Below are 27,684 nucleotides of genomic sequence, written 5' to 3'. Positions count from 1 at the left end.
CCCTCTTTTTGGAAAGTAGATCTTATTAAAACATTAGAACACTTCTCATGACTACCTCTCCAAGATCTTTTATTGACTTACGTCTTTCCATCTTTTCAAAATTTTTTGACCTTTTATATTCTTCCGATTATAAGTGTGTTTGTGATACCTAATACCATTATCCCTTCGCATCAATCGAGTTTCAAAAAACAGCTTAACACAACCTCAGTTTTTGCGTTGTTTGTGTTTTGTGGTTAATTCACAATCGACTCTTCAACGCCAACTTCGACGCCAAATTTAAAAAAAAACCTTATGTGAGGGTGAGTCAAGTTTTACCACCCGCACGATAAACCCTACTAAAAAATTAGTAAAAATTACGAAACGTTAAATGTGTGCAATCAATTTTCCCGTATCACTTCATTCAGAGCCATAAAATTTAAAAAATCGATTTTGAGCAAAAAAAATTTTTTTCTCATGAACGCTCATAATTCACAATTAAAATAAGTGGAATTTGATATTAAACTGTAAAATTTAGCTATGATTTATTATTGAATTGGGCGGTCACTTCCACAAAAGAGATTGACATGGGTTATTTATGGTACCATTTATGGAATTACTAGAAAAGGTCTCAACAGATGTTTGTTAGCTGTTTACCAACAATGAGGTTCTTTGAATTAATAACCGATGATGTTTTCATGATTTCAATGACACCAAGTTTTTCCTAAATGTTTGAAAAATTATATAAATTAATGTAGCGGTTATTGAATTAAAACGAAATATTTACCGTTTTTTTTTAATTTGAAATTTTTACAGAATGTTCTACAGTGATACACAATCATTCCTGAATTTTTTGAGAATTTAAATCGATTAGAAGTGGGTGTTTTAGATCGGGTGGTAAAACTTGACTCACCTGTAGGTAGGTACATACGTACCTACCATTTAATTTATTCCTTTTTACAATTTTCCTGACACTGTTTCCATAAAAAAAGTTTCATTTAGAAATTGCTTTTCTATAATTTGATAATTTGCATCAATTGCCGACCTTGACTATTTGAGAACTTTTGACTTTAACAAGCAAAACATTGTCGGTCAGGAGAGCTCTTTTCCCTGTTTAAATTTTTGGATTACGATGCAACAAAAAGTCATGATTTTCTCTTCATCTGCATCAGATAAAAAGACTTTTTGGCAATAATTATCACGAATTTCTCTAAAGGAGTGTGTAAACACCTGCGCCAGAGGCCTGAAGAAAAGTAGGTGTCCCAACAACCAAACGATTACAATCTTTCCCATCAGATGCCCCTATAATTTTTGATACAAAAAAGGAACAGGTTCAGACGATTGTATCAAATAACAAAACAGCCCGACCTCTCCGCCCTTTTGGCACATTTATCGATCTAGTCCGCCGTAAAATTCGCGAGTTATCTTCCCGCTGATCGTCCCCGCGAACGAACAGCACGTGGGTGTCGCGTCCGCACCGGTGTACATCCTCCGTCTCCTGAAGACCGATAAGCGACGCCAGGTGCGCCGCCACTGTCCTTAAACATTGGCGATGTTCGTCGTATGTCCGCTAAACCGAAGAAGGACAAGAGAGAGTGCGACGCGCCAGCTGGCTCGCAAAATCCCCCTCGGCCCCGCTTGCACCGAGCACTTGCCAAATGTAATCGCGAGGTGCCAGCAGCCAACAAAAGGGTTGGGTCTAGAGAGAGGACCGAGGACTGCATCCGCGCGTATCCTGCGTGTGAGCGTGTGTATTTTTCTTTATTATTATACATAGGCGTTCTCGTAACGGCCATCCGGCCGGGGACCTCCGCTCCTTCGTCCTTCCACGTCCGTAGGTTCCGCGAAGACAGCGGCGGCGCGTCCGATTTGCAGATTCGCTCGAGGATGCCGACGCACGGGCGCATTTTAAACTCCACCACGAGGAGCAACGGAAATTCAAACAAAAACGTCCGAGAAAAATAAATACAACACGGATTATTCTTTAAAATTCTGAAACTGCACTTGACTCGGCTGTTACAGAAATTGATGAGTAAAAATGTTCATGATAAATCCCAAACGCAACTGCCTTTGGCTCAGGAAAAAAGAATAATATCAACAGTCATCGCTTAACTTATTTTTAGATTTTATGTAAGTTCGGAAACACATTTCGCTGAAGCTGATGCAGAATTTAGAAAACAATTATTTCGGTGGTAAATCATGGGAACATCTCTAACAGAAGTGATAGATCCTATTACTTGGACGTTAGTAAGGAACAGTCCTTTAGTTTTACAAATACATACCACAAACAATTCGGCGATTAAAGTACGACATCTAAATAACAAAAATTACAAATGAAGTCATTTATAAAAAGCAGTATTAACTGTAATTCATATTGACATCCTTAGATGCAAATTGCATATTTTGCTACGGTGCACTTTATTCGCATTTTTAGGGCTGCTAAAAATTAAACCACTAACGGCCGTATTCACCAACGCCAGTTAACGTTAACTGTAGGTTAAAATACTTCGTTACTTTAGTTACCTATTGTTATAACAATGTTTTCGTATATTTTAACCTACAGTTAACTTTAATTGGCGTTGGTGAATACGGGCCTTAACTAAACATACCTACCTACTTTTTCTTCAGTTAGCTAAAATTTTGCATAGAATATACAGTTAATGACGGACGCTTAAATAGCTGTTAACAAACAATTATCTTTAAGTTTTGTTAAATCATCGATCAAAGCGTGAACAGATACTTCGCTATATTGTGTTTGATAATGTTGGTATATCCGGAACAGACTAAACCTAGAGTGTAACGAATGCAAGCCAAGGTTCCGGGCTTCAGAGAGATTTTCACACCAATCTTAATTTTGCAATTTGCAATAATGTTCGATTAAAATTTTGTCATTTAAAATGCAAGTTTTTGTCTTTCACTGCCACTCTTATACCATTTTAATTGATTGATCTTAAAAAAATCCTGTAAATCTGCCAGAGCAATTTTCATCTCATTCAGTACAGCGTTATTTATTATATACACGTGTTAAACTGATTACTACGAGATTACACACAACCACATTTGCTTGTCGGTTGCTCACAATTATCGCCAAAAAATTACAACTTGTAAACACCATCAAAACCGTCAACATCTTGGAAGTAGGAACAGTTAATTTATTTTGTTTTGGTGTTGTTCCAAGTCATAAAATAACAAAATGCAATAAAAAATTGGTATATTTGTCATCCGGCTAGGTACTTAAAAATTTTAAATATCAACATTGTCAATTAACAAATTTGCTTCATAATGTGTCTAGTGTTGTATCACGCAATATCAAAATATGTTAATGAATATATAAAAAGAGCACATTAATCCAACGAATAAGATTTTTAAAATCAATGTGTTATCGATTTTTCTTTTTCTTTTTACGACTATACGAGCATATTGCGAAAAAAAAAGTGTTACGTCGCTATCAATCAATATTATAAGAATTAATCTATATTAACTACCAAAACTAAAACTTCAAACGGAATGTTGGTGCATAAAATTGTTCATCTCTTACTACCATTGCAAATTTCGAATGAAGCATTACAGATAACAATAATTGTGGTTTTTCCAGTTTCTTATTTGACACTTCCAGTTGCTATTTTTAATAATGTAATGGAGAGAGATCATAATATTAGGGTAAAACGTCAAATACATATTTTTGTAACCACATGCATTTATGATAAGCAAAGTTGAATACAAATTCATAATAACTTTTTCTCTAATATAACTCTTTCATGTAAAAGATGCAGTTTACATTTACAAGATTTGGAACTTTCATAAATCATCGTGCAGGAAGACACCAAGTGATTTCAACGATCGACTCAGACACAAAAAGAATGTTTGTGGAATACGTTTTATTAGAGGAGAGTATTTTCTGAGAGATTGTATCAGTTTTGTTGTGTGGTTTTTCCGTTGGAGATTTACCAGAAACACCACTGACCCACTAGCGCTGCCTGCATCTGGCCAAGTTCGCGAAAGAGGCGATGGATCCGAGCCTTGTCAACGACCGGTTAGAAGGACCACTTGTTTCGTTTCGCGTTTCGGGGGGCAGAAATGGTATATGGCGTGTGGTTTGTCATCGCGGCTACTTGTCATCGATTCGCTTTATGGCTGCGCTCCTGATGCATTTAAAAGGAGTGGATCCTTTTAAAACCATCTTGATGGCATTTCAAAGAATATCGATTGTTCCGCTAGTTTACTCCGCTTTGGCGGTTAATTCGGTTAGGTTGGGTTTGATGCGCGATTCGTCGACAATTTGTAGGACACCGTTTTAAAGTTCGTCTACATTGGTGGAGTCTGGGAATCCCGAAATCTAACAGATAAGTTAGACGACGTTCAGCGGAAAGTAAAGGTTGTTATCTTATCAGAAGGAAGTCTCGATTATATTGCAGATATTTTCACTATTAATATTTATTTAAAAAATGGAGACGGAAAAATTTCGCAGAAATGATAAAAAGTATAAGAAACCATTCGACTAAAATCGTTTCGGCAGATTAATTAATGAACGGTTAAGAAAACAATTATCAGAAATATGTAAGACGGAAAAGTTAAATTCAGTTAGGAAAAGTTTTTAATGCATAAAATAATAAGACTTTAATTCCACTTTCCATTAAAATGTTATGTGTAATTGGTGAAAGTGTTCTGAACTGGTTTAAGGTAATTTCTGTAAAGATCAAGAAAAATAATTTATTGTTCAACCAAATTTCCATAAGTTTGCTATAAAATTATACTGATTAAACATACCTATGTGTATACTAAATAATTAATAACCAATTCTGAAAGATCAACAGTTTACTGATTCAGTTTGCTGTGATTTCAAGACACAGTTTGATAGATATCGCGTGTTCATTTATATTTCCGGTCAACGTTGGCGTTGAACAGTCGATTGTGAACACACCACTCGTGTAAAAACACAAACAACGCCAAAAGTGAGGTAAGATTTAAACGGCTGATCCGTTCACAATCTACTCTTCAACGTCAACTTTGACCGGAAATTTAAATGAACACACAAGATTGTACAATGGAACGAATCCGGACTTCAAAGTAGAGTTTTTTTTAAAGAACAATTGCGTAAAAATGTCTCCTTTTTGAATGTAGAAGATCGATTAAAGATCGTTTTACCAATAAATATGGATGAAGTCAGAGGTAAAAGTGCCTTAAAAATTAAAATGATCGAAAAGCTGGAAAAATGCCTCGTTTTAAAATTGAAATAAAGATTCATTATTGAAAAGATTGTTTTAACTAACTTACAACTACTGTTTAAAGCGAAATTTTTTCGTCGTTTTCCATCATAAGTTTTTCCATTTTTAGTCATTTTCATTTAATTAAGTGAAGTCTTATCGTATTTTGTTTATTCGTTAGTTTTAACAATTTACTATTATAAATACATATTTATTGATTGTGGTGGAGCCAATATTGTTAATTAAATAAATTCGTGTCAACAACAATGCGTATTATTAGAGTTTAACTGTTTTTGGTCAATTTTCGAAGTTTACCATAGTACGAACCCTTTATCTTTGGAATAAGGCTAATCTTGCAGAAACTGAAATACATAATACTACAAACTGACATTTTTGGTCTGTTTGTTTTTTAAGTAAGTAAACGTAAGTTAACACATACTTACAACAAAACAAACAAAAATTCTCTTAAGATTTAATCATTTTTTGGTTCGACACTGTCAGAATTTGAGAATTTTCTCCTATGTGAACGGATTTTGATAAATGTCACAACTTGTCAAAACGAAACGTCAAGCTCATTTTAAAGATTTTAAACGATTTGGAGCTGTTAATGGGCTCGTCGAACCAAAAAACGTTGTATTGAACTCGTTCGTGTGTAAATTGGGCCTTTTTTGGCACTCGCGTTTTAAAATGGCCCACACGTGCCAAAAAAGGCCCAATCTACACACAAACTCGTCAAATAAACTACTATTATAAAATAATATATAATGTAATGTAAAAAATATGATATTTGAGATTTGAAAATTTGAATTTATTCAAGTTTTACATCAATGATTAAATAAAATCAGTGTTTTACTATTACACATGACATAAAAATAGAAATAAGTATATAAACAATCAAAATGACGCAAATGCATATCTCGAATAAGTAGTAAAAAAGTTCATTGTTGAGTACAATGCAATTGTCAGATTTAACTTAAAAAATGTCTCCTTAAGATTAATTTTAACAAACGTTATGACAAGTGTTGACGGTACGAGTCTTTATTTTCATCAATCATCATATAGATACAACGTGAAGCCTTTTATAAATAAAATATTTTTGTTGCAAAAGGGAAGTGGTGGTAACCGACAAAGATAAAACAGCAGCTGACAGTTGTGTGCAAATGTCGCAAAAATTCAAATAAGCGGAGTCAAAGTCGCGTTTTCAGCATTTTCATAAATCGTCACACGTTTCGAACACGGTTTTTTTTATTGCAACCCTCCCCCAAATTAACAGCTCTAAATTTCCAATCGGCAATAAGCCAGAACGGTGAACTGACGCCTCGTTAACTGCCCAATAAAATTCCCATTACACGTTATCTAATGGTCTGGCTCCTCAATAGACCGTCTCACATTCGACAGCATAATGTCTGGTCGTGTTCTTGTGATGCTGTGCGCGGATTGCGTTGGGTCTACCCCACGTACTGTGTCTTAATTCAGTACATTCACCTTTAACGAACTTTCCGCAACTTTTATAGCGACGCAGACGAGACAGTTTTATATACAACTGGACCACGGCAGACCGGTCACATCAACCTCACGTGCGTACTCCTGTTCGCAAAAAAGACCACGCATAATCGTGCAAGGATGATACGCACATTTCGCACATGATCCATTGTTCCCCTTTTGCTGCTCCCATCAGACAGATAGGTACTGACTGGTGCGAAACGAGACGTGGGGAAAGTGGAACTTTTTCAAAATGGAACCAAAGCCGTGACAGATTTCCGTTTTGCAATTTAATATTGTCACAGGGAAAAAGATGAGAGGAAGGAAGCTCTTAAAACGTAACACATTAAAGGCTTCGTTCCTCGCAAACTCCACTCCCCTCGGCTTATTTTAATCACCATCCAAAAATAATTACCGCATCAAAATTAAATTAAACTCTTATCTGAACAAACTACTGAATGTATAAAAAACTGCAATCTTACAGTAATACGTATAAAACTACTCGAACAGCATGAAATTCCATGAAAGTGAGAAACTGTGTTAAGTTACAACCGTACAATTTGGCACTATTTGCAAACTTCAAAACGTTATGCATTGCTGATTTCATTAATAATCTAAGCACAACTGTGACCTGGGAAAGATGTAGGAAATGTTTCTCCAATAATGTGTAACTGTTTGTTTAATGACCCATAAAGTCTAATATGCTTTGTTGCTGTTAAAAACTTAAACCAATTAGAAAACATGCAAACACTTTGTGACCATGTTAAAACAATCAGGAAAAGCTTCAAGAATGTCCGAAACCAGTAATTTGTGCAAAACCGGCCAAGACTGATCCCAAAGTTGTACTGTCATTGTTGTAACCAACGACGCATGCATCTATTTTCATTAGAAAATTTTCACAGCTGTGCTAACTATAATTTATATTACAGTTATAACCGAAGTAAAATTTCACCCTAAACTAAAATTAAGCTGTAAGTGAAGTTTTATTGATTTTCTTGTAATGAATTCAGTGACAGTTTACAGTATATTGCCAGAATAAGAGACTGCTTTAAGTCGTTTTTTAGAATGATAAAATTGATTAAGTAAATGCATTTTTGAGCTGATGCTCTTTTCCTTCTTGTGTTGTGAGTTGTGACCGTCTCTGTAATTAGATCCTTCAACAAATTGCAATAATTCTCACTTTAGGATAATCACCGGAGTACCTAAATGAAATCAAATTATCTTATAAAAATCTGGTAACTTTTAATTTTAAGGAGAATTAAAAAGCGCCGTAATTTTGTTGCAGTAATATCTCGATTAACCCGATCACGACATCATTTAGTTTAGACGTGGTTAACATAATGTAAACAAATATAAAATTTATGTTGCATTGCGTTATATAGGACCCGGAGGCAGTTAATTAACGCAGTAATTTCTACATAAATTGTAATAATAATACAAAGAATGACAAATTATGAGACAGGTCACGCGCGTTTTCAGTTTGCGTATCGATTTTACCCGCCATGTTTAATAACTACGCTCAATATTTTAGCAGTGCCTAAAAACATAGCGTCTAATTATTAACACAACAAAGCATCATTCTGCTGTAGTACTTTCTTGTGATAAGTGTTCATTACGTGATGCTGTATAATTAATAAGTGAGTGTATATCTGGTTGCATATGTGGAAGGAACAAGATTCCGCAATGGTGAAACACCCAATGACCACTTGTTGACTCTTTCATTACCGCCCATCACCCACAACAATCGTAAACTACCATAGGTGGGGGTACATTGATGACTGTACCTGTAACGCCTGGTGGGTAGGGCAGTTTTAACGTAACCTAAGAATCTCGAATTGTGTTCAACCGTCAAAACAAAGAATTTCCGTGTAGCATTTCCGCCACCCCAACTCCGTGAAGATGCCGTGTTAACGTTGGATGCGTACAGTGTGTTAAAAAACGTGAAAATGTGGCGTCTTTGTGCTTTGAGTGTTTGTTTACTAGCGCTGGGCGTGATCGCACAGTACGAATGGCAAGCAAGGGATGCCTTCGACGAGGTGCGTCGTGCCATGGACAGGGTCAACAAATACAATTGCGAAATTCAACACGTTGGCGATTTGTATTTACCCGAAACTTCCGTGTCCCACATTCCCGACATCAAAGATGTCAATATCAATCCAGTGTTCCCTAACCGAACGCAACTGCTCCACATTCATAACATGGCCCTCAGCAGAGCCTTCTTCTGGAGCTACATTCTCCAGAGCAGATTTATCCGTCCTGCCATAAACGACACGTACGATCCGGGTATGATGTACTATTTCCTTTCGACGGTGGCCGACGTCTCCACGAATAAACACGTTAACGCCAGTGCGATTTATTTCTCCCCTAACGTGTCGTACTCTTCTTCGTACCGCGGTTTTTTCAACAAAACGTTCCCGAGATTCGCCCCCAGGACGTTCAGAGCCGACGACTTCAACGATCCAATTCACTTGGAACGCATCTCGACGTTGAACACGTTCATAGTTCAGGATTTAGGAGCCATCAAACCGGACACGAGTAACGATTACACCTCAGATTTCTTCAGGATAAATGAGTGGTACAAAAAATGGCTGCCAGACAATGTCTTTGATCGACATGATACAAAAACCACATATCAGATATACATCAGATACGCCAATAATACGAATGAAACGTTTACATTCCACGGACCGCCGGGGGCCGATGAAAATCCAGGACCTGTCAACTGGACCAGACCATATTTTGACTGTGGAAGATCGAACAGGTGGCTGGTCGCTGCGGTCGTTCCTATTGCCGATATTTATCCGAGACACACTGGTTTTAGACACATTGAGTATCCAACGTAAGTTGCCAGTTGCAGAGTAGATCTGCCATTAGTGACCGTCATTATAAGACCATTAAGTACTAAGACTGGGTCATTTACGACATCATTAAAAATGATGAACAGTAAATCATTATATATTATATAACTGCCATTTAGAACTGAAATGATCAATTAATGTATAATGGGTTCGTGGCGGTAGCTTCATTGAGGAATAGGGGTGGGTTATATTTGGTTGACATAACCTCAAATATAAATGTAGTACATATTGTCATCAAGAAATTATCTTGAACGGCATTTTTGATGAACTTGATAAATGAGGACACATGATAAGTTTAAAATAGTTGTAACTATATTTGTAACGACTTACACAGAACGGTTGCAAACAATTTATACAATAATTAGAGTTTCGAAAAATATTCAGATGGCGCTAGTTGTCAAAAAAAAAAGAAAAAAATATGATACCTTGTTTTTTCAAAATAGCATCACTTAAAAAAGACAACACATTCAAAAATAATGGTGAAAATTACATTTGTATCCGTATAGAAAATATAATATTGCAGCTACACCGCAGTTTCGGTAGTGGAGATGGATTATGATCGTATTGACATCAATCAGTGCCCTCCTGGATTGGGTAACAAAAAAGGAACAAATTTATTCGCAGACACAGCTCGTTGTAAAAAGCAAACGACAGAAGTAAGTTTTATTTGTCCAAATCGCGTACCGTCATTCATAATTATGTTTAGTGTGAGCCGATACACGGTTGGGGTTTTCGAAGAGGGGGCTATCAATGTCGTTGTAAACCAGGTTGGCGTCTTCCAATGCAAGTTCGTAGACCTTATTTAGGGGAAATAGTGGAACGAGCAACAGCCGAACAATACTACAACGGGTTCGATTGCCTCAAAATCGGATGTAAGCGAGTACCTACCACCGTTGTAAGTTTGATTTATAAGAACTTATTTTAATGCAGGGGTGCAAAAGATGCCCGTGCAATGGGAAAAAGCAACAACACCCGTCAGAAATTATTATCTTAACCAGTACATGGAATACCGCAACCCCGTGTCGGGTCCAGCGACGTTACGCCAAACTAAAATTAACATTCACAGAACGCTGGATTTCATTTTGGGCATGAACAAAGATAACTGTAGGAATTACAAACCAGAGGAGTTGATTCTCGACGGGGGAGTTCAATACGGCGCTTACGAATTTTTCCAAAACGAAGCCAAGATGGCGCTGCGACTCGCCAACTTCATCAGTGCTTTCTTGCAGGTCAACGATCCATATGAAGTTTTTTCAGGGAAAAGAGTTGCCGATAGGCCTCTCACCGAAGATGAGATGATCGGCGAAACTTTGGCTATTGTCATGGGAGACAGTCGCATATGGTCTGCAGGTACTTACTGGGAAAGGAACAAGTTCACTAACCGCACGTTATTCGCACCTTACGCGTACAAGGTACAAGAAAACACGCGGAAATTTAGCGTCGAGGATCTTGCCAGACTTAACAAATCGGGTACAGCATGAAGTTTAAAAAAAAAATCAAATAATTTCGAATGTTTTCAGATGAGGTGTACTTGAATAAACCGTGGTTTTTGTCGCTAAAGCAAAGGTGGTTGACCAACTTTGACAGTTTGGAAAAGTTCTACATGAAAATCAAGATTCGTTTTAATGAAACTGGAGAGACGACAGTGAAGTACGAGCGGTACCCCAATTTTTACAGGGGGGCCCAGCTGAATCATGGTCACTGGACGTCACCTTATTACGATTGCCAAGGGAAGAGGCCAATGTGGAAAATCAAGTACGCGGCGCCGTTCTTTGGCTGGGACAGTCTTAAGGTTAAACTAGAATTCAAGTAAGTTGTAATTTAGTTTTTATAAAATGATTTCAAATACAGGGTGTAATCAAAATAGGCGGAAATATTTGAAACCGTAGAGCACCAACACATTTGAACACGATTTGCACCGGCTGCAATTGCGAATTTAAAAATTCAAAATTCACCTCATTCCGGCGCGTGGTCGACGCTAATGTAGTGCCGAAAACGATTACCACGCAAGAAATTTGACATTGACACTGAATTGTGTCGAAAAAACGGACAAAACACTTTTACTTTTAGCGTACCTTATTCACAGTAAATGCTGAAAATATTGTCCTTGATGCGTGATGCACGCTTGTGCCCTCCGCGCCATTGATTCACGGACCCTATAAAAAACTACAATCTTCCCGAATTTGGGCACGAAGTATCACGACTCGTTCAGTTGGTTCTTCTACCGAATTTATCTGTATCGTATTTATTTAAATCCGAAGATCTTGGCGGCTAAAGCGTTGGAGTATTTCGTCCAATCCATCTTTCAGGGTACTTAGTTTTGGTTCCACCACTGCATAACTTGGCGAGCATAATGTGGTAGCGCGCCATCATGCAGATACCACATTCCTTGTATGGTGTCTAAGGACACTTCGTCCAACAACTCAGGCTAAGTATCACTCAAAAACCGAAGGTATTATTCACCATTTAAACAATTCGGCAAGATGTGTTTTCCAATTAAATTATCAGTATCACCAACAATAAATAAAATAACTATTCTGATCCCTATCCAGTGTTTGTGCTTGGACCGCATTGCTACCCGCGAGAACCATATCCGTTAATTCCACGTTTGCAAAATTTGGTTTAAACGATTTAATAACAAATACACGATTATTTTTAATACACTGCTACACTGCACCGTTTGTCGAGCTGCAACTAATAACTGACTTACGCCAACCGAACCTCCGATAAGAAGATCCTTTTTTTTGTCATACAAAAAGTGTATGAAGCGTGTAAAAAGCGAGAGTTCCCTTTTTCTTTACTATTGCTTTTGTGATTTCTACAATGAAACCAAGACAGTGGCGCGTCCACAATTTATTGTCTAAATTGACATGCCATTTGTTCACGTATCCTTACGTTTTTCAAAAAAACAATTTTTTCATTGACGCGGCAGTACTCATTACTTCCGTGTATTTTGATTACAGGCTGTGACTTAAACTAAAATGCCTCGACAAGTATCTCCGTGTACGCATCTTCAAACAAACAAATGTCTAACATATTTCGATTCTTTTCTTAGGGGAGTTGTCGCGGTAACGATGGATTTGTTAAAACTTGACATCAACCAATGCCCTGATAAATACTACATACCAAACGCGTTCAAAGACACTCATAAATGCGACGAAAGAAATTCATACGTAAGTTAACCGACGATTTCTTCTCTTCCTATTACATGTTGGTCAAATAATTTCCAGTGCGTCCCTATTTTGGGCAGAGGTTTCGAAACGGGAGGTTACAAATGTGAGTGTAAACAGGGCTACGAATATCCATTTGAAGATCTGATAACGTACTACGACGGTCAAGTTCTTGAAGCTGAGTTTAGTAATTTAGTTGACAATAACGAGACGCGTTTCGATATGTTCAAGTGTCGCTTAGCTGGAGCCAGCAGTGTACAAGTTAGCATGTTGACAGTTTTCTTATTAATATTTGTTAGTTTTGGTTTGTATGGTAGGCGATAAGACCAAAAAAAAACACCAATGACTAGTAACAAGGCTTTCTCAAAATTAGTGCCTTGTGATAAATCAAAACAGAAATGATATTATATTTTATTTTTTATTACCGTCCAATTTTTGTTGAACTGTACCTAGTTGTAGAGATTTGGTACAAAATGATGTAATTATAGATGTTGTTGTGTACTTGTGGCCTTCTGTTGTTAAGAAAGTACACTCTTGTAGTGTTTGATCGTACTATAGGCCGTGTTGCAATTTTTTTTTATTCGTTGGACGATCGTGAGTTTTATATAGGCAACTTTACAAATGTACATATATTTGATATTTTTGTACGGTATTTGTGACGAAAATACCTCAGTTATATTTTGGATTTTATTTTAGTGTTATTATTACGGAAGCAGAATCTGATTCCACAAGTGTTTCAGTTATGTGATTTATTTCTAATAACAAAATTTTGACATTCTACGATATTTTTATAAAGGGTGTTTTTTATATTTTTTTATTATATATCCGTCCGTTTTTGTAACATTTTCGTTCATAATATGTATTTTACTTTAATAAATTAAATTGGTATGAAGTTAATTTGTTTCATTTATATATTACCTTTCCACGTAAAATTATTTATACAGCATTACAACAGACGCAGCAAAAAGCATAAAATAAGACTCAGTGGCTGTAACACAGTAAAATAAAAACTAGTAGACAGAAAACGTTTTAAAAAAGTAAAAATTTTAAACGGGGCTGCGACGGTAACAGGAAAATGGGAAGGATTTTCTAATTGCTTGGAAACCAAGTTCCACTTCCTCCATTTAATATTTTTTAAATGTCAATTTAAGGGGATAGAATACCTCGTTAAAATGCCGTTAAGAATGAAACAAAGAGCAAAATATTTACAAAAGCGGGAAATCTAGATAGTTGACTTACCAAAAAATTTGATTTTCGTGAAAAACTTTTGAAAAATCCTCTAGTTTTGAATTTATTTAATGAGCATTGTCACAAAATGCACTACACAATTTGTTTTGTTACCCAAACAACCATTATTTGAATTAGCAACTAATAACACACTTCAGATCAGATATTTTCCTCCAAATAATTGTAAAGATACAGTAACACTTGCACAAACACTACATAAATGGCCAAGAAAAATATAGAATAAATTATAACAATCCAACTTATTATTTTCAAAATGCGCATCTAATTTTTGACATGAAAAAAATTTGACATTTCAAAAGTGCCAGCTTGTTCTTAGTCAACCTTAAACATGTCAAATGAAACACTCTCATATTTATTAGACATTTATTTAATTTCTAAAAATATACAAATATCTTCTTTTCCCCAACAAAAATAATATACTTCTACAAAACCATCAGTCATAGAGGTTACAATTTTGGTCTCACAAAGGTACATGAATTGAGCAAGAGGAGGCAGTGTAATCTCAACATTTCAATACAGATATAATCCCTTTATCTAATCACATAATACTACCAGCCACTTGACATACTTGATTTGATGATAAAAACAACAGTTTATTACAATTACACTATAAGGTTCCATTTGGATAATAATTAATTAATTAGTCATTTGTTTATCCTCACTTTTGGTACCATAGTTATAATTTACAAATCTAGTTAATTGCACCAACTGAGCAGATTCATTAGTAAAATGACAGGCAAAGAGCAACATATTTTGAGGTTCAACTTTCCATGCAAATCTCATAAACATAAGAGAATAAAGGCATAAAGCTATAAAAAAAAAACAAAATATAAAATAAAGTAATAAAAAGAAATCACATAATACCAAAGGTCATTTTTCCACTGATATATTTTGGATCTTTTGATATATCAGCTATACAAGCTATAGGTATACCCCAGTTTGCTACAGGCCCCCAGAAATGCGTGCTATAATATATTAGTAAGTGGTAAAACAAGTAAATATGCAAATAGTCTACAAACCTCATTAAATATTTCCTAAATTCCTTTGATTTTACCTGTTCAATCGCTTGTTTACTCAAGTTTGATATGCTAAAATGTTTACTATTCAATTTTGCCATAACTTTGGCCCTAAAAGTTGCAATTCTCGACATTTTCTTGAGCTTGAAACTTTCAAAAGCAATTTGCAATGCTAACTGAATGACCTACACAAAACACTTCAAGGAAGTCTGGTCAAAATATGAGTAATGTCAAGGTTAAGATAGGGGTATATTCATTTTCGTGTTCCTTCCCATTATTAAACATAGTTTACTTATTCCGCTTGAATTTTCTAAATTGTATTCTTGAACTTTTAATTCAAACACTCATTTTTTCGATTCAAATAAAATCATAAATGATTAATTTAATAAAACCAAAGAGAACAAAACATTTACACTTTTACAGATAGCTGTAGATTGGCGCGATTGGCGACTCTGATGTCCCCTCCACAATTTGTACATTGCGGGAAATTCAAATGCTGGCTATCATCACTTTCGTACAGTCTATCAATTTTCAATATTAGTCTGTCTCAATTCAAAATTTCCACCACCTGTTTAATTTCACTCATCCAATCAAACTACACTTTTGAACAGACAGGTTATAACTTATGCCGGTCGTGCTTTGAACTTATACATTTCGATTTCCTTCCTTAAAAATTAAAATTGTCGCCCTCTCCCCTCTACATTGACCAATCGAATCAATTTGACATAAATTTGTTTGTGTTGGTTTGAATTGAAATCTAACGATTGACGATTTAGTTATGAAGGAAAAAGCGAATCAACCCGTTAACGATTCAAATTCCAATTTAACGGAAGACTCTGGAGACGAAGGGGTAAACCAAAAGAAACTTGACTGGTCTATTGTTCACAAATTTGCTCCAGGATGAAACTTCCAGCGTTGGAAGCACTTCTACAACGTCCAGGAGCGCTACACCGACAAATAGAGTGCGTAAAGGTCGTCGGGGTAAAAAAAAGTACAACACACCCAAAGTATTGAAACCAATTTACAAATTCACGTGAGTTTACAAATTTGAGGTTAATTTTTTAACCAGAGTTTTGTGTAGATGTAGCATCAAAGAAGATCATGGCCAACCTTTGTTTGGAACCCAGTTTAATCATCATCTCAAAGAGGGCCAACCATTGATTTTTGCTGCTGTTGGAAGCAACAGAGTTACAATCTATGAATGTCCTGAAGGGAATGGTATAAAGCTATTGCAATGTTTTGCTGATCCTGATGTATGTTTTTTAAATTTAATTTATTTGGGTATTTAATTTTTTTTTCATATTTTCAGTTAGATGAAAATTATTATACTTGTGCATGGTCTTTTGATGAAGATACAGGAAAGCCTCTTTTAGCAGTGGCAGGTTCACGTGGAATTGTGAGGATTTTAAATCCTGTCACAATGACTTGTATTCGTCATTATATAGGTCATGGGCATGCAATTAATGAATTAAAGTTTCATCCTAGAGATCCTAATCTATTATTGTCTGTTTCAAAAGATCATGCTTTGAGGCTGTGGAATATTAAATCTGATGTTTGCATTGCAATTTTTGGTGGTGTGGAAGGTCACAGGGATGAAGTGCTAAGTGCTGTATGAGGTTTAAGTTATGAGTGATTTTTTTTTAACCACAAACTGTTTTAGGATTTTGACTCATTAGGTAATCGAATTATGTCTTGTGGTATGGACCATTCATTGAAATTGTGGAAATTAGATAAGGAAAGTATGAGGGAAGCTATTAAACAGTCTTATCAATGGAATCTTAATCGTAGTACAAGGCCATTTGATTCATTAAAAGAGCATTTCCCAGATTTCTCTACTAGAGATATTCACAGGTTGCCTTTCCTTTTTTTTCTAATTTTTTTCCACAAAAATAATTTTCAGAAACTATGTTGACTGTGTCAAATGGTTTGGTGATTTTGTTTTGAGTAAGTCATGTGAAAATTGCATTGTTTGTTGGAAACCAGGCCGCTTAGATGATGAAACTCTCAGGAAAGGTGAAACAACTTCAACAGTAATACACAGATTTGAATATAAGGAATGTGAAATCTGGTTTGTGAGATTTGCCATGGATTTTTGGCAAAAGGTAATTTATGACGCTCATTCTTGTAGCAAACAAGCAAAGAAATTTATTTTAGATCTTAGCTCTTGGTAATCAAACAGGAAAAATTTTTGTGTGGGATTTAGATGTTGCAGATCCTGCACATGCAAGATGTTACACATTGCAGCATCCTAGATGTGTGACAGCCATTCGTCAGACTAGTCTGAGCAGAGATGCAAATATTTTGTTATGTGTATGTGATGATGGAACAATTTGGAGGTGGGATAAAGTGGCCTAATTTATCCATTTTAATATTAACAAATTAGGTTTTACCAATTTACAAGTTTAAACTGTCAATTTTATTTTTATACTTACTATAAATAAACTATTATTTAAAATTAACTAATGTTCAATCATGAAAATATCATGTATTATCCTTTTCACCTTTTGCTGCTGCTAATTGCTTTTTTGGATGAGTAATTACTTTTATTCTAGGCACACTTGGTCCAGCAAATTTTGCCTTCACTTTTCTCTGTTCAGGAACATATATTTCATATACTTTAAAATAATTCAAAACATTGTCTAAAAATCATCAGTCAAAAACAATAAAATTAATTAACTGTGGGTGTTTACTAATAGTTTCTTCTGGAATAGCATATTCTTTTGCAATTTGTTCAGCAGAATGCAGCCTAGGATTTTTGTGATGATCAGTTATAAACTTAAGAGCATTTCTTAAAGTAGTTCTTCCTTCAGGAACTCTTTCAGGTTCTTTTACCCCATATTCAAAATCCTCTACTTGACTCTTGTTAACAGGGAGAGGTCTGTCAGGATTACTTTTTGGTTTTAATGTTGGAACCTGGAATAAAAGCTATTTTTTGTAAAATACAAATTTTACTACTTACAGGATCATGTGACTGAACATATACATCCCTTAAGTATTTATTTAATTGTTCGTGCTTTTGTTGACTCTCCTCAAACGCTTCAGGATATTCTTAAAATATTTTTTTTAATTGGTTTAATTATTTTAATATAAAACTAACCTTTCATCATACGCTCATAATCAATTTGGTCGCTTTTGTGCTTAGGAGCGGGTGTCGGTTTTTCCTTTGAAATTATTTTATGCGCTCGGTTTTCAATATTATAGTTTCGAAGTGGTCGCCCCATTAGCGATAGCACCTTTCCCATATTTGCGGCTTTTTGAAAATTTTCAGGTTATGTTAAAGCGTAATTGAAGAACTCGATTCAATTGACTTTGAGCAACTTGGAACTTATCATGCACACAACTTTAAAAAAATTAAATGGGTCACTTTTTACAGTTTAGTTAATCTAAAATAGTTATTTATTCATAAAAATGGGCATCATTTTTATATTATTTCCAGTCACATTTGAAAAAACAAAGACGTCAAACTTGTGCAAGAGAGATGCAATGCGTATTATGACCTTTTTTTGGTTTTTTAAATCTAGAAATATTTTAAATCATAAACGTAGTGTGACACAACTTAAAGTTATGTAGTAACTGTATGAAAATTCGTAAAAAGTAAATTCACGTAATAGATAATTAACACTTCATTTTGGACATGATATTTTTCATGAGAAAAGTTTAATGGTAACGTTAAATAAATTATTGATCTTTTGCGATAAATTTCGTACGCTTATGGTACAAGCGCTATCTTTATTGTGGCAAGCAACGTGCAACGCTACCAAATTAAGAAAAGGGAAGTAACTAGTTGGCGCATTAATTTCAACTTTAAATGGTCATAACTTTGAATTTTTCAATTTGTGAGTGATGCCAGTAATATAAATAATTATGGTTTGATAATAACAAGACACTGGAATTGTTTTTTTGTCGAGTAAAGGCCTAATTATTCTAAATAAATAATTTTCTAAGGTTGGCAGATTCTGGAATTTGACACTGTGTAAGATGGCTGGTATCTGAATCTTGGTAAATTGTCTTTGTTTTCATTACAGATTTAAGTGCCTTAAAAAGTGATTTAGCTTTAAATAACTGTACAGTTTCATGTAATCAAATGTTTGTTGTGTGGTGCGTGTGATATAATGTGGTGTAGAGGCCTCACGATGAAAATAACGTGTTAAGTGTTCATAAATTCCTCCACATAGAATGAGATAGATTGACAATTGACACTTCAAAATCTGTCAGTTCTTGCAGCAGATTCCATTTGTTTTACAAGAATAAAAGGTAATTGTTGGCTAGGTTGTTTAAATAAATTTAGCTGTGATGAGATGAATTGGTGTTAGACAGTAACAGATTAGATGTCACGCACAATGCCAAAGAATGTATGACTGGAATGCCGTGCGAGTGAGACATTTGATTGTAATTTGGCACATAGCTCTACTAGCGCCTGAAGCATTGTATCCCATGCACGTTGACAGATGCTATGCCTAATGTTTAACACCAAAATATTCCAACATTATCCTACGCTTCTAGTCCGCACCAACCGCCCCCTGAATTTATCTCGCATACCACAATTGTCGTACCGAATACGTTGATCTTAACAATATTTATTCATAGCCGTGCATTTTTATGAAAGCAAATCCCCAAACTGGATCATAAGAATGTAAATTAATCAATTAAAACATGCCATACAAAGACAGAACCACTCTTACTATGTCTTGCAAACCTCCTCACATAACAAGGCAGATAGATCCTTATTTGCTAAAATAGAAGTCACATGACATGATTGCTTCTTTTTTTAATGAAAAAGTGGAAGGTACACGTTCCGCAGTTATTTTTGAAGATAATTCAATATATTCTGACAATTTATCATTTTAGTACGATTGTTCTCGTGTGTGTATGCTGAAGCTACAGTTATAATTCCCTAGAATTAGAGATTCCTCATGGTTTATTTATGAACGTAACTATTTATTATTTCTATATTTAGGTATAATTTACACTTATTTTGATTCAGATTTGCTATTTTTCGCTGACCGATTATTCGAAAGTGTTTTTAAGGTGGCGAACAAAAAATTAACAGTAATCAACGTTGATTGGTCAGCAAACTTTTTTGTCATTCATTATTGGTGGTCATTACGTAATGAATTAAGTAGAAATTTACAGAATCATTGTTAAAACTTTGCAAATTATGAAACCGTAATTTGTGACTAAACGAAATAAATTACGATGAGATGTCATTATTGTTATTGACATTATACAGACTGCATATTTCTACGTGGTTTACGCATTTTTTAAATAGTTTTCTAAAAATATGTGTACAAACATTCACACTCTGTATTATTATTTTGCTTACGATTAAAAATAAGTCTTCGAATTTTACTGTCTCAAATATCAACAAACTTGTTTATGGGACAATAAAATCCGTATCTTCATTCATTTATCTTGGTGCATGGGTGAGCACGTAAACTGTTCAGGTACAGACTTGAATAAATAATTGTGGAGTGGGCGATTGATGTATAAAAAGGTTAAAACAAAGTTTTGTAATGGGAGATCGAAGAATTTCGTATAAAAGATTCCACGAAAAATTTATCGTAACTGAAAGTTTTACAGCTACAATAATAAAAAACGTACGCAACCTCCTTTGAAAATTTTACGTGATTTTAAAAGTTTTCCACGATGAATGTACGTATGTAATTATTAAATTGTGGAACGTTTTAATAAAGTTTTCATCGCTATTGTATAACATTTTTAAAATGACATTTTATTTTTGCGTTAATTAACTGTATTTTTTTGTAAAAAATTCTCCGAAAGAGAATAATCTGATGGTCAAAAATAGTGAAAATATGAAAAATCATGACATCGTAAGCGCTAGAGAAATCCACCGGAATTTAAAGCATTCTCTTCTCTTAGTAATTTGGACTTATCAAGCTAGGCTAGAGTATAATAGCTTAGAATGGATTTAAAATTTCAGTCTAGAATGCGATTAAATCGTGTATTAAATAATTGATAAGAAGAATTTAAGGAGGTGAAGTTGAAGATTACGATCATTCAGGAGTCAAATAATAAGATTAATTAGTAGGTAGTTATACGTATTTTTAATTAATCAAATGGGACCAACTGAATTTTGAATTGAAGATAATGATTTACATTATACGAGTTTTAAAAATAAATATGTATTAACAATTATTTTGATAACATATCGCATTATATTTTTGTTTCGATTTTTTTAAATACCAATAGTTATTTAATTTGTTATTGTAAGTGCATACATATTTAATTTTAATTTATATTAAAAACTACGAAAAAAATTAACAGAGATAATATTTTACTTTTGATTTCATAACGTTTGGAATTTCATCCTGCGTGCTAGTTTATTTTTAGTATGCTTTACCATGATAAAACGAACAAGAGTTTATTATCTAAAGACATGTTTTTTAATGGATTAGTTTTATTTAAATTCAATTTCCATTCTCACGAGACGAATACATATGATTAGCGACATTTTTTGATCTAACATATTTTATTGTATATTTTCAATAAGCTTTTAAATCGTTATTCACGAGCTTGGTTCAAACTTGCGAAAGTTGATTACTAATCGATTCAAATTTTTATTCAAAATTCTACGCTTCTAATATAGTGAAAGGCGTGTAGAATGATATAAACATGGGATATAACCCAAGTCTGTTATGTCCAATTGAATGAAAATATTTCAGTCAAAAGGTATTAATATTTCAGGATTAGGTATATACAATAATTCATATAATATTATATTTAACGATAGATAAACAACAACGACAAAAGGTGTCAGATGCAAAGATAAACCACTTCGTTGTACTAAATAAATAATCATTTAGATTAAATGCACTTTTAGAATAATGGAAAAAGTGATAGACATTTAGATGATTGTTAACGTTGATCGTTCAGATAAATGTTTTTTGGTAGTTACAGTGAAATATATCTATCAAATTACTTTCTAAAAATATATCTTTCATCAGTGCATTTTTCACCATTAGATATTTGAACTTAAAATTAAAACATTTGGTTTTGTTTTGCGGTTTAATTTTCTCATAAATTGCTATGGTGTAACGAAAAAAAAAAAAACAAGAAATCAAACTTATGTTGAAGCAACCTCTTGTTTGAGTTTGTAACGTTGAAGAATTAAAATGTCATTTTCACGTGCGTCTTTTAGGATCTCTTCCGCATTAACAGAGCGGCGAAGCATGATTTATGCATCCGTGAAAGCTCCTATTCTTCAATTTTTTGTAACCATCCGATCTTAAAATTTCCTACCATGTAAATCGTGAATATTCGCATGTCAAAAAATAGTTTGATTCGATAATTTCGACCGTGTTATTTCTCATTTCAGTTGTGAAGTTTGGAAAGAGTCGAACAGCTGCAAGAAGAAGCAGCTCGGGCAGCCTCCACGTCGATTTTTATATCAGAACCACATTGCAATGAATACCTATGTATGAATGGGTGTAGTCACAGTGCATACTCATGTGCGGGGAGCCATGTGAATCGCTAGTGTGTGGCAGGGCCCAGCATGGGCCAGCAGCCTCGGCCCCAGCTAAACATGAATCCCAGCGCGCCAGCCCGCTCGCCGGGCTATCATCAAAAGGCCATGGAGGAGATCCAGAACTCGCTGAGACCGTTCGCAAAGAGCGGTGGCGAAGCGGTCGGCTCCAGTGCGGCCAGTACCATTTCGAATTTCTCCGCGACCAGCGGCATAAGTTCGCTGAGTTCGACGTCAGGCACTAACGGCACCGACAAGGACGTTCTCCAGCTCAGGCACACCCTTTCTCAACTCATCAACATGGGCTACTCGGAGGATGTGTCGTTGCGAGCACTGCAACTCTCCAATTCTCGCCTAGATGGGGCTCTCGACTATCTCATGAAACAGCAGATCGATCCCGGCAACAAGTGCGGATACACCAAGCTGATACGTAAACCTAGTATAGAAAGGGAGCTGGTTCTGCCCAGGGGGAGTCCAGCTTTGGACAGTGGTGCCGGCAGCTCCCGATCGGACAGTCCGAGACTAACCGATATCCATTCGTCCGTCAGCAGATACTCTCCGAATTTCAGTGAACCCCCTCCGCCGCCTCCTCCACGTAATACTCCACCACCCCCGCCGCCACCGCACGTACCATCGTCATATCCCGCCTTGAATAACGTCCAGCAGTTGTTGAAAAGAATGTCACCCGCTCCGATCGTGCCGGCGAGGGCGCCTCCAGCCGTACCTTCCTACAATTCTCCAGCTCTCCAACAAAGAGGAACTAGTCCAGTCAGTAGTGTTTCCTCGTCTTCCGGTCGTCAACCGATGGTAGTCCAGAACGGCCCCCAAGTACAACAACAGCTTTCCCAACAAATCCAGGCTCTCAGTTTGTATCAGAGCAGCAGTGCCTCGACGGCGGAACCGCCTCCTCCTTACCCTTTGATCCCTCAAAGTCCATCGAACGCTCCTCCACCCCCGCCTTCTTATTCTGCTTCCATCCAGAACCGCCACAGCCCAACGCAAGACTTCAGAAAGAGTCCCTCTTCTGGCATATATTCGGGTTCAACGTCGGCGGGTTCTCCTAGTCCCATCCCGGTATCCACAACAACTCCTCCAGCGACGGCCAGACCCACCCCGTTACACGCGTGGGGCGCTCGACAGGCCAAAACGCAACCGCCCATCATCATGCAATCCGTCAAGAGTACCCAAGTACAGAAACCGGTACTGCAGACGGCCGTAGCTCCCACGTCTCCTCAAATTCCCACTTCACCGACGAGTACCAGTCCGTTAGTCACCTGCGCTCCACCTCCCTCGTACACCGCTTCCATTCAACAGAAAGGCTACACCAGCAGTCCCAAACCTGCGGCACCGTTGCCAGCCGGCGTGAGTCCTACTCCCGCCAACAATGCTACTTCAGTCATAGTACCGACAACAGAACCACCGAGTTACGCCAGTACCATGCAGGCCAAAGCTAAAGCTCAACGAGGTATGGGGTTGTCGCCGCATCCTCCACCTCCATATTTAGATGAAAGTCATGCTCAAGTTAACACGGTTGAATGCGCAATGTCGCCGAGAGCCTCACCCAATGTTCATCCTCCATTACAAAGGAAGTATTCACCGGTCGTGTCCTCGGAATGTGTGGCTTCCAGGTCAGATAGCCCCCAGTCGACGTCATCAGGGGACAGCAGACCGTCGTATCCGGATAATGGAGCTCCACCATTACCACCTACAGGTTTGTTTTGGTGTTTTATAACTTTTGTATTGTTATGTCAAAAAATACTGAAGTAAGAATGTAATTTGAGAATGTGTGATACGAATTCTAGAAAAAATAATTTATCGTTTGTAAGTTTATTGGTTAACTTTTGATAAAAAATGTGTAGGTGTATCTACTACGAATGTTTTATTGGATTATTAATTTAAATTGTTTATGTATAAATAATTGACTAATAATAGAGCTATTTAATGTCTCATAAGTTGAAAATTATTGTGTTACTAGTTTATCATTTAAATTTTTCTGCAGCATCGTCTTCCGTCAAAAACAACCACAACGCGGTAAATGGAAACGGCGAGAACAAGAACAACGATATCCCACCTCAGTTGCCTCCATATACTAAAATTAAACATCAATCGCCCATACCGGAACGAAAGAAAATTAGTAAAGAGAAAGAAGACGAAAGGCGAGACGGCAAAGTGAAAAATTATTCGCCTCAAGCATTCAAATTCTTCATGGAACAACATATCGAGAATGTAATAAAATCGTATAAGCAGAGAATGTCGAGAAGAATCCAGTTGGAGAACGAGATGACCAAGATCGGCCTCAGTTCTGAAGCGCAGAAACAAATGCGCAAGATGCTTTCCCAAAAAGAATCGAATTATATTAGACTCAAACGAGCAAAAATGGACAAAAGTATGTTTGTTAAGATAAAACCGATAGGTGTGGGGGCGTTCGGAGAAGTAACTCTCGTGAGAAAGATTGATACAAAACACTTGTACGCCATGAAGACGTTGAGGAAAGCTGATGTGTTGAAGAGGAATCAAGTGGCGCACGTAAAGGCTGAACGCGACATTCTCGCTGAGGCTGACAACGAGTGGGTCGTTAAATTGTATTATTCGTTTCAAGATAGTGATATACTGTACTTTGTGATGGATTACATACCTGGCGGAGATCTGATGTCGTTGTTAATCAAATTAGGAATTTTTGAAGAGCATTTAGCGCGGTGAGTATTTTAAAAAACGAGCTTTCGATGTTTTACGTTTCATAATACTTTTAGATTTTACATTGCCGAACTTACTTGTGCCGTCGAGAGCGTCCACAAGATGGGTTTCATCCATCGCGACATCAAACCCGACAACATTTTGATCGATAAAGAAGGACACATTAAACTTACGGACTTCGGTTTGTGCACTGGCTTTAGGTGGACTCACAACTCGAAATATTACCAACCTAACGGTAGAGTTTTCGCAAAACGTGCTATTTAGTTTTATTCGTTTGTGTCTTTAAAGGCGACCACAACAGACAGGATTCTATGGATCCCATCGAAGATTGGGGCGAGGAATGCAAATGCATGAAACCGTTGGAGAGGAGAAGACGCAGGGAACATCGATGTTTGGCACATTCGTTGGTGGGAACTCCAAATTACATAGCACCTGAAGTGTTGCAGCGTACAGGATACACGCACGTCTGTGATTGGTGGAGTGTTGGTGTTATCTTGTACGAAATGTTGGTGGGGCAACCACCGTTCCTCGCGAATACCCCAGCCGAAACACAACATAAGGTGAGAGAACGTTTTGTATAAACACATAAAGAATTGGAGAATGGGATTTTTAACGAGCGGTGTTTGTTGCAGGTGATTAATTGGGAGACGACATTGCAAATACCAAAGCAAGCGAATCTTTCCAAGGAAAGTACTGACTTGATATTGAAATTGTGTTGTAGTGCGGATAAACGTTTAGGTAAAAATGCTAGTGAAGTGAAGTCGCATCCGTTCTTCAAAGACATAGACTTTGACAGAGGTTTACGTCGTCAGCCGGCTCCGCACATACCTCGCATAGAGTACCCCACAGACACGTCTAATTTCGATCCGATCGACCCAGACAAGCTGAGAAATTCGGCGTCGCTCGATTCTAGCACGTCCGACGAACTGACGGACAGTTCAAAGCCATTCCACGGCTTTTTCGAATTCACATTCAGAAGATTCTTCGACGACGGAGGCGGTCCAGCTTTTAACAAAATCAATTTAGACGATAATGACAATCAAGGGTCTGTGTATGTGTGAAGTTTATCATAATTTTCTTCGAAATGTTCCGAGGTGGACCCTCTGAACATGGAATTTCGCAGGTTTTTGCTCTTGCCAACTGGAATTTGTATGCAAGATTTTCAGCACGAAATTCGCGTTTTATGTTTTGCTCTCGTGTTATGTCTGGTTAGTTTAAATGAGGACCAGCATGTAGCCCTTATTTAACGATGGTTTAGTGCCGGTTTCGGTACGTCATGTTTTTTCTCACGGAAGATGTGACTTAACGAAAGCGATGCTCGTTTTGCAACCAAAGCCTTAAAATAGCTGCCTTGTTCTATTTAAAGTAAGATGAAGGATGCCTTATCTGCTCAAATTTTCATACTTTGGTGAGACTTGAAGGATTTTATAGTACAATTTAATATTCACTTATTTGAATAAAAACTTGTATAGCGTATTATAAATTATTAAAAATTGAAAAGATGGTGCTAATTTTTATTCGTACGATAAATGTGATATCTACTGAATGTCTATAAAAATAGTTTCTAACATGTTGGAATGTTTATCTCCGTCATATTGCATTTATTTCTAATTAATTGTGAAGTGTATTTTTAAGTTTGTATTCAGCTTTACTTGTACTTAGAGCTTTTGACATGACTTACTTTTTAATTGCGGTGTCTCGTCAGCAACTTGTTCGTGTGCATTTAATTCAGCAAAATTGAAATGGAGGGTAGGTTTTTTTTGAGAAAAATTAATACATTGCTATGATGATGTTCAAGTTGTTCCGAAATATTTTTATGGATAATCAGTTGTATGCAACAATAAATTATTTTAATTGCATTTGTATATTATGTACAATACCCTAGGAATTTGTAAATATAATTTTGACAACGAAGTGAAATTGCAACATAATCGGTCTAGAGATACTAACTTCCTCTTGTGGGTTTATCTACAAGTGAAAATCTTAAGAAGGAAATTGTGACGTAGTTGAAGAGAGCAAGAAAATTAACAAGCACTGCCTTTTTTAACTAAAATGAAATGAAAACGTTATTAAATAATCTTGCAGTAAATCAAAATAGTTTTGTAAGAGCATTATGTTTAATTTTTTTCTCAGAAAAAAAAAATGCTGTGTTACAATTAGTTTTAACGATACGCTCATAACTTAATGCTTAGTTAAAATATTTATTACAATTCTCCCATTCTAAAATTAATTTGTAACACCCTCCTAGCTTAAGTATGGATTAATTTAGTGTATAATTTTTCTAGTCTATTGGATTTTTTTATCGTTTAAATATATTATTGATTTAAATGTTGTTTATAGGTCATAACGTTGTTCCTTAATTACGCAAGAAAATAGTAAAAATCGTATGCACCTAGGAAATTATGATTGGAGTGCCTACATAGTGTAAATGTGTGTAAATAATTATATATTTTTGGAAACACTCTGACTTGTGATTTTAAATCCCGTCGGTACGCCACTGGATCTATGTTGATAGACACGCCGCTGATTGACAATGTGGCATTTGAGACGCAT

The 27,684-nt window shown here is 36.1% G+C and overlaps 6 protein-coding genes across 7 annotated transcripts in view; 3 read left to right on the top strand and 3 right to left on the bottom strand.

Annotated features, from left to right (window-relative positions):
- Syp (synaptotagmin binding cytoplasmic RNA interacting protein) overlaps window positions 1-14,150 on the bottom strand; it is a 29,774-nt gene extending 15,624 nt beyond the window's left edge. The window contains exon 1 of the mRNA XM_069052827.1: window positions 13,930-14,150. The gene's annotated coding sequence lies outside the window, so the exon portion shown is untranslated. The remainder of the gene's footprint in view (window positions 1-13,929) is intronic.
- LOC138134509 (uncharacterized) lies at window positions 7,805-13,582 on the top strand. The gene is made up of 7 exons (XM_069052822.1): window positions 7,805-9,501; window positions 10,044-10,176; window positions 10,227-10,392; window positions 10,451-10,990; window positions 11,041-11,329; window positions 12,576-12,693; window positions 12,751-13,582. Exons 1-7 carry the CDS (start codon window positions 8,609-8,611, stop codon window positions 13,012-13,014), a joined length of 2,403 nt encoding a protein of 800 aa, XP_068908923.1. The 5' UTR covers window positions 7,805-8,608; the 3' UTR covers window positions 13,015-13,582.
- A 137-nt stretch (window positions 14,151-14,287) lies between the features above and the next one.
- On the bottom strand, window positions 14,288-15,357 carry Mpc1 (mitochondrial pyruvate carrier). Its single transcript, XM_069052866.1, has 3 exons — window positions 14,958-15,357; window positions 14,803-14,903; window positions 14,288-14,747 (listed from the first exon to the last, which is right to left on the bottom strand). The coding sequence occupies exons 1-3, from the start codon at window positions 15,086-15,088 to the stop codon at window positions 14,575-14,577; spliced, it is 405 nt and encodes a 134-aa protein (XP_068908967.1). The 5' UTR covers window positions 15,089-15,357; the 3' UTR covers window positions 14,288-14,574.
- Window positions 15,358-15,534: 177 nt separating this feature from the next.
- Window positions 15,535-17,413, top strand: escl. The gene is made up of 7 exons (XM_069052850.1): window positions 15,535-15,804; window positions 15,854-15,987; window positions 16,036-16,207; window positions 16,264-16,563; window positions 16,615-16,805; window positions 16,855-17,056; window positions 17,109-17,413. Exons 1-7 carry the CDS (start codon window positions 15,733-15,735, stop codon window positions 17,307-17,309), a joined length of 1,272 nt encoding a protein of 423 aa, XP_068908951.1. The 5' UTR covers window positions 15,535-15,732; the 3' UTR covers window positions 17,310-17,413.
- Window positions 17,348-18,656, bottom strand: LOC138134535 (protein NDUFAF4 homolog). Of its 2 annotated transcripts, XM_069052864.1 has the most exons (5): window positions 18,395-18,656; window positions 18,052-18,337; window positions 17,914-18,002; window positions 17,645-17,867; window positions 17,348-17,593 (listed from the first exon to the last, which is right to left on the bottom strand). In XM_069052864.1, exons 2-5 carry the CDS (start codon window positions 18,194-18,196, stop codon window positions 17,436-17,438), a joined length of 615 nt encoding a protein of 204 aa, XP_068908965.1. In that variant the 5' UTR covers window positions 18,197-18,337; window positions 18,395-18,656; the 3' UTR covers window positions 17,348-17,435. The 2 variants fall into 2 exon arrangements, with proteins under 2 accessions (XP_068908965.1, XP_068908964.1); XM_069052863.1 differs by having other exon boundaries at window positions 18,052-18,656.
- A 238-nt stretch (window positions 18,657-18,894) lies between these two features.
- On the top strand, window positions 18,895-27,592 carry wts (serine/threonine-protein kinase warts). Its single transcript, XM_069052807.1, has 6 exons — window positions 18,895-19,208; window positions 22,291-24,148; window positions 24,437-25,133; window positions 25,188-25,366; window positions 25,420-25,691; window positions 25,764-27,592. The coding sequence occupies exons 2-6, from the start codon at window positions 22,468-22,470 to the stop codon at window positions 26,190-26,192; spliced, it is 3,258 nt and encodes a 1,085-aa protein (XP_068908908.1). The 5' UTR covers window positions 18,895-19,208; window positions 22,291-22,467; the 3' UTR covers window positions 26,193-27,592.
- The last annotated feature ends 92 nt before the right edge of the window (window positions 27,593-27,684 follow it).

This window comes from Tenebrio molitor, chromosome 7, assembly GCF_963966145.1.
Source record: "Tenebrio molitor chromosome 7, icTenMoli1.1, whole genome shotgun sequence".
Classification (NCBI taxonomy): Eukaryota; Metazoa; Arthropoda; class Insecta; order Coleoptera; family Tenebrionidae; genus Tenebrio; species Tenebrio molitor.
This window is presented reverse-complemented; position numbering and strand designations above follow the sequence as displayed.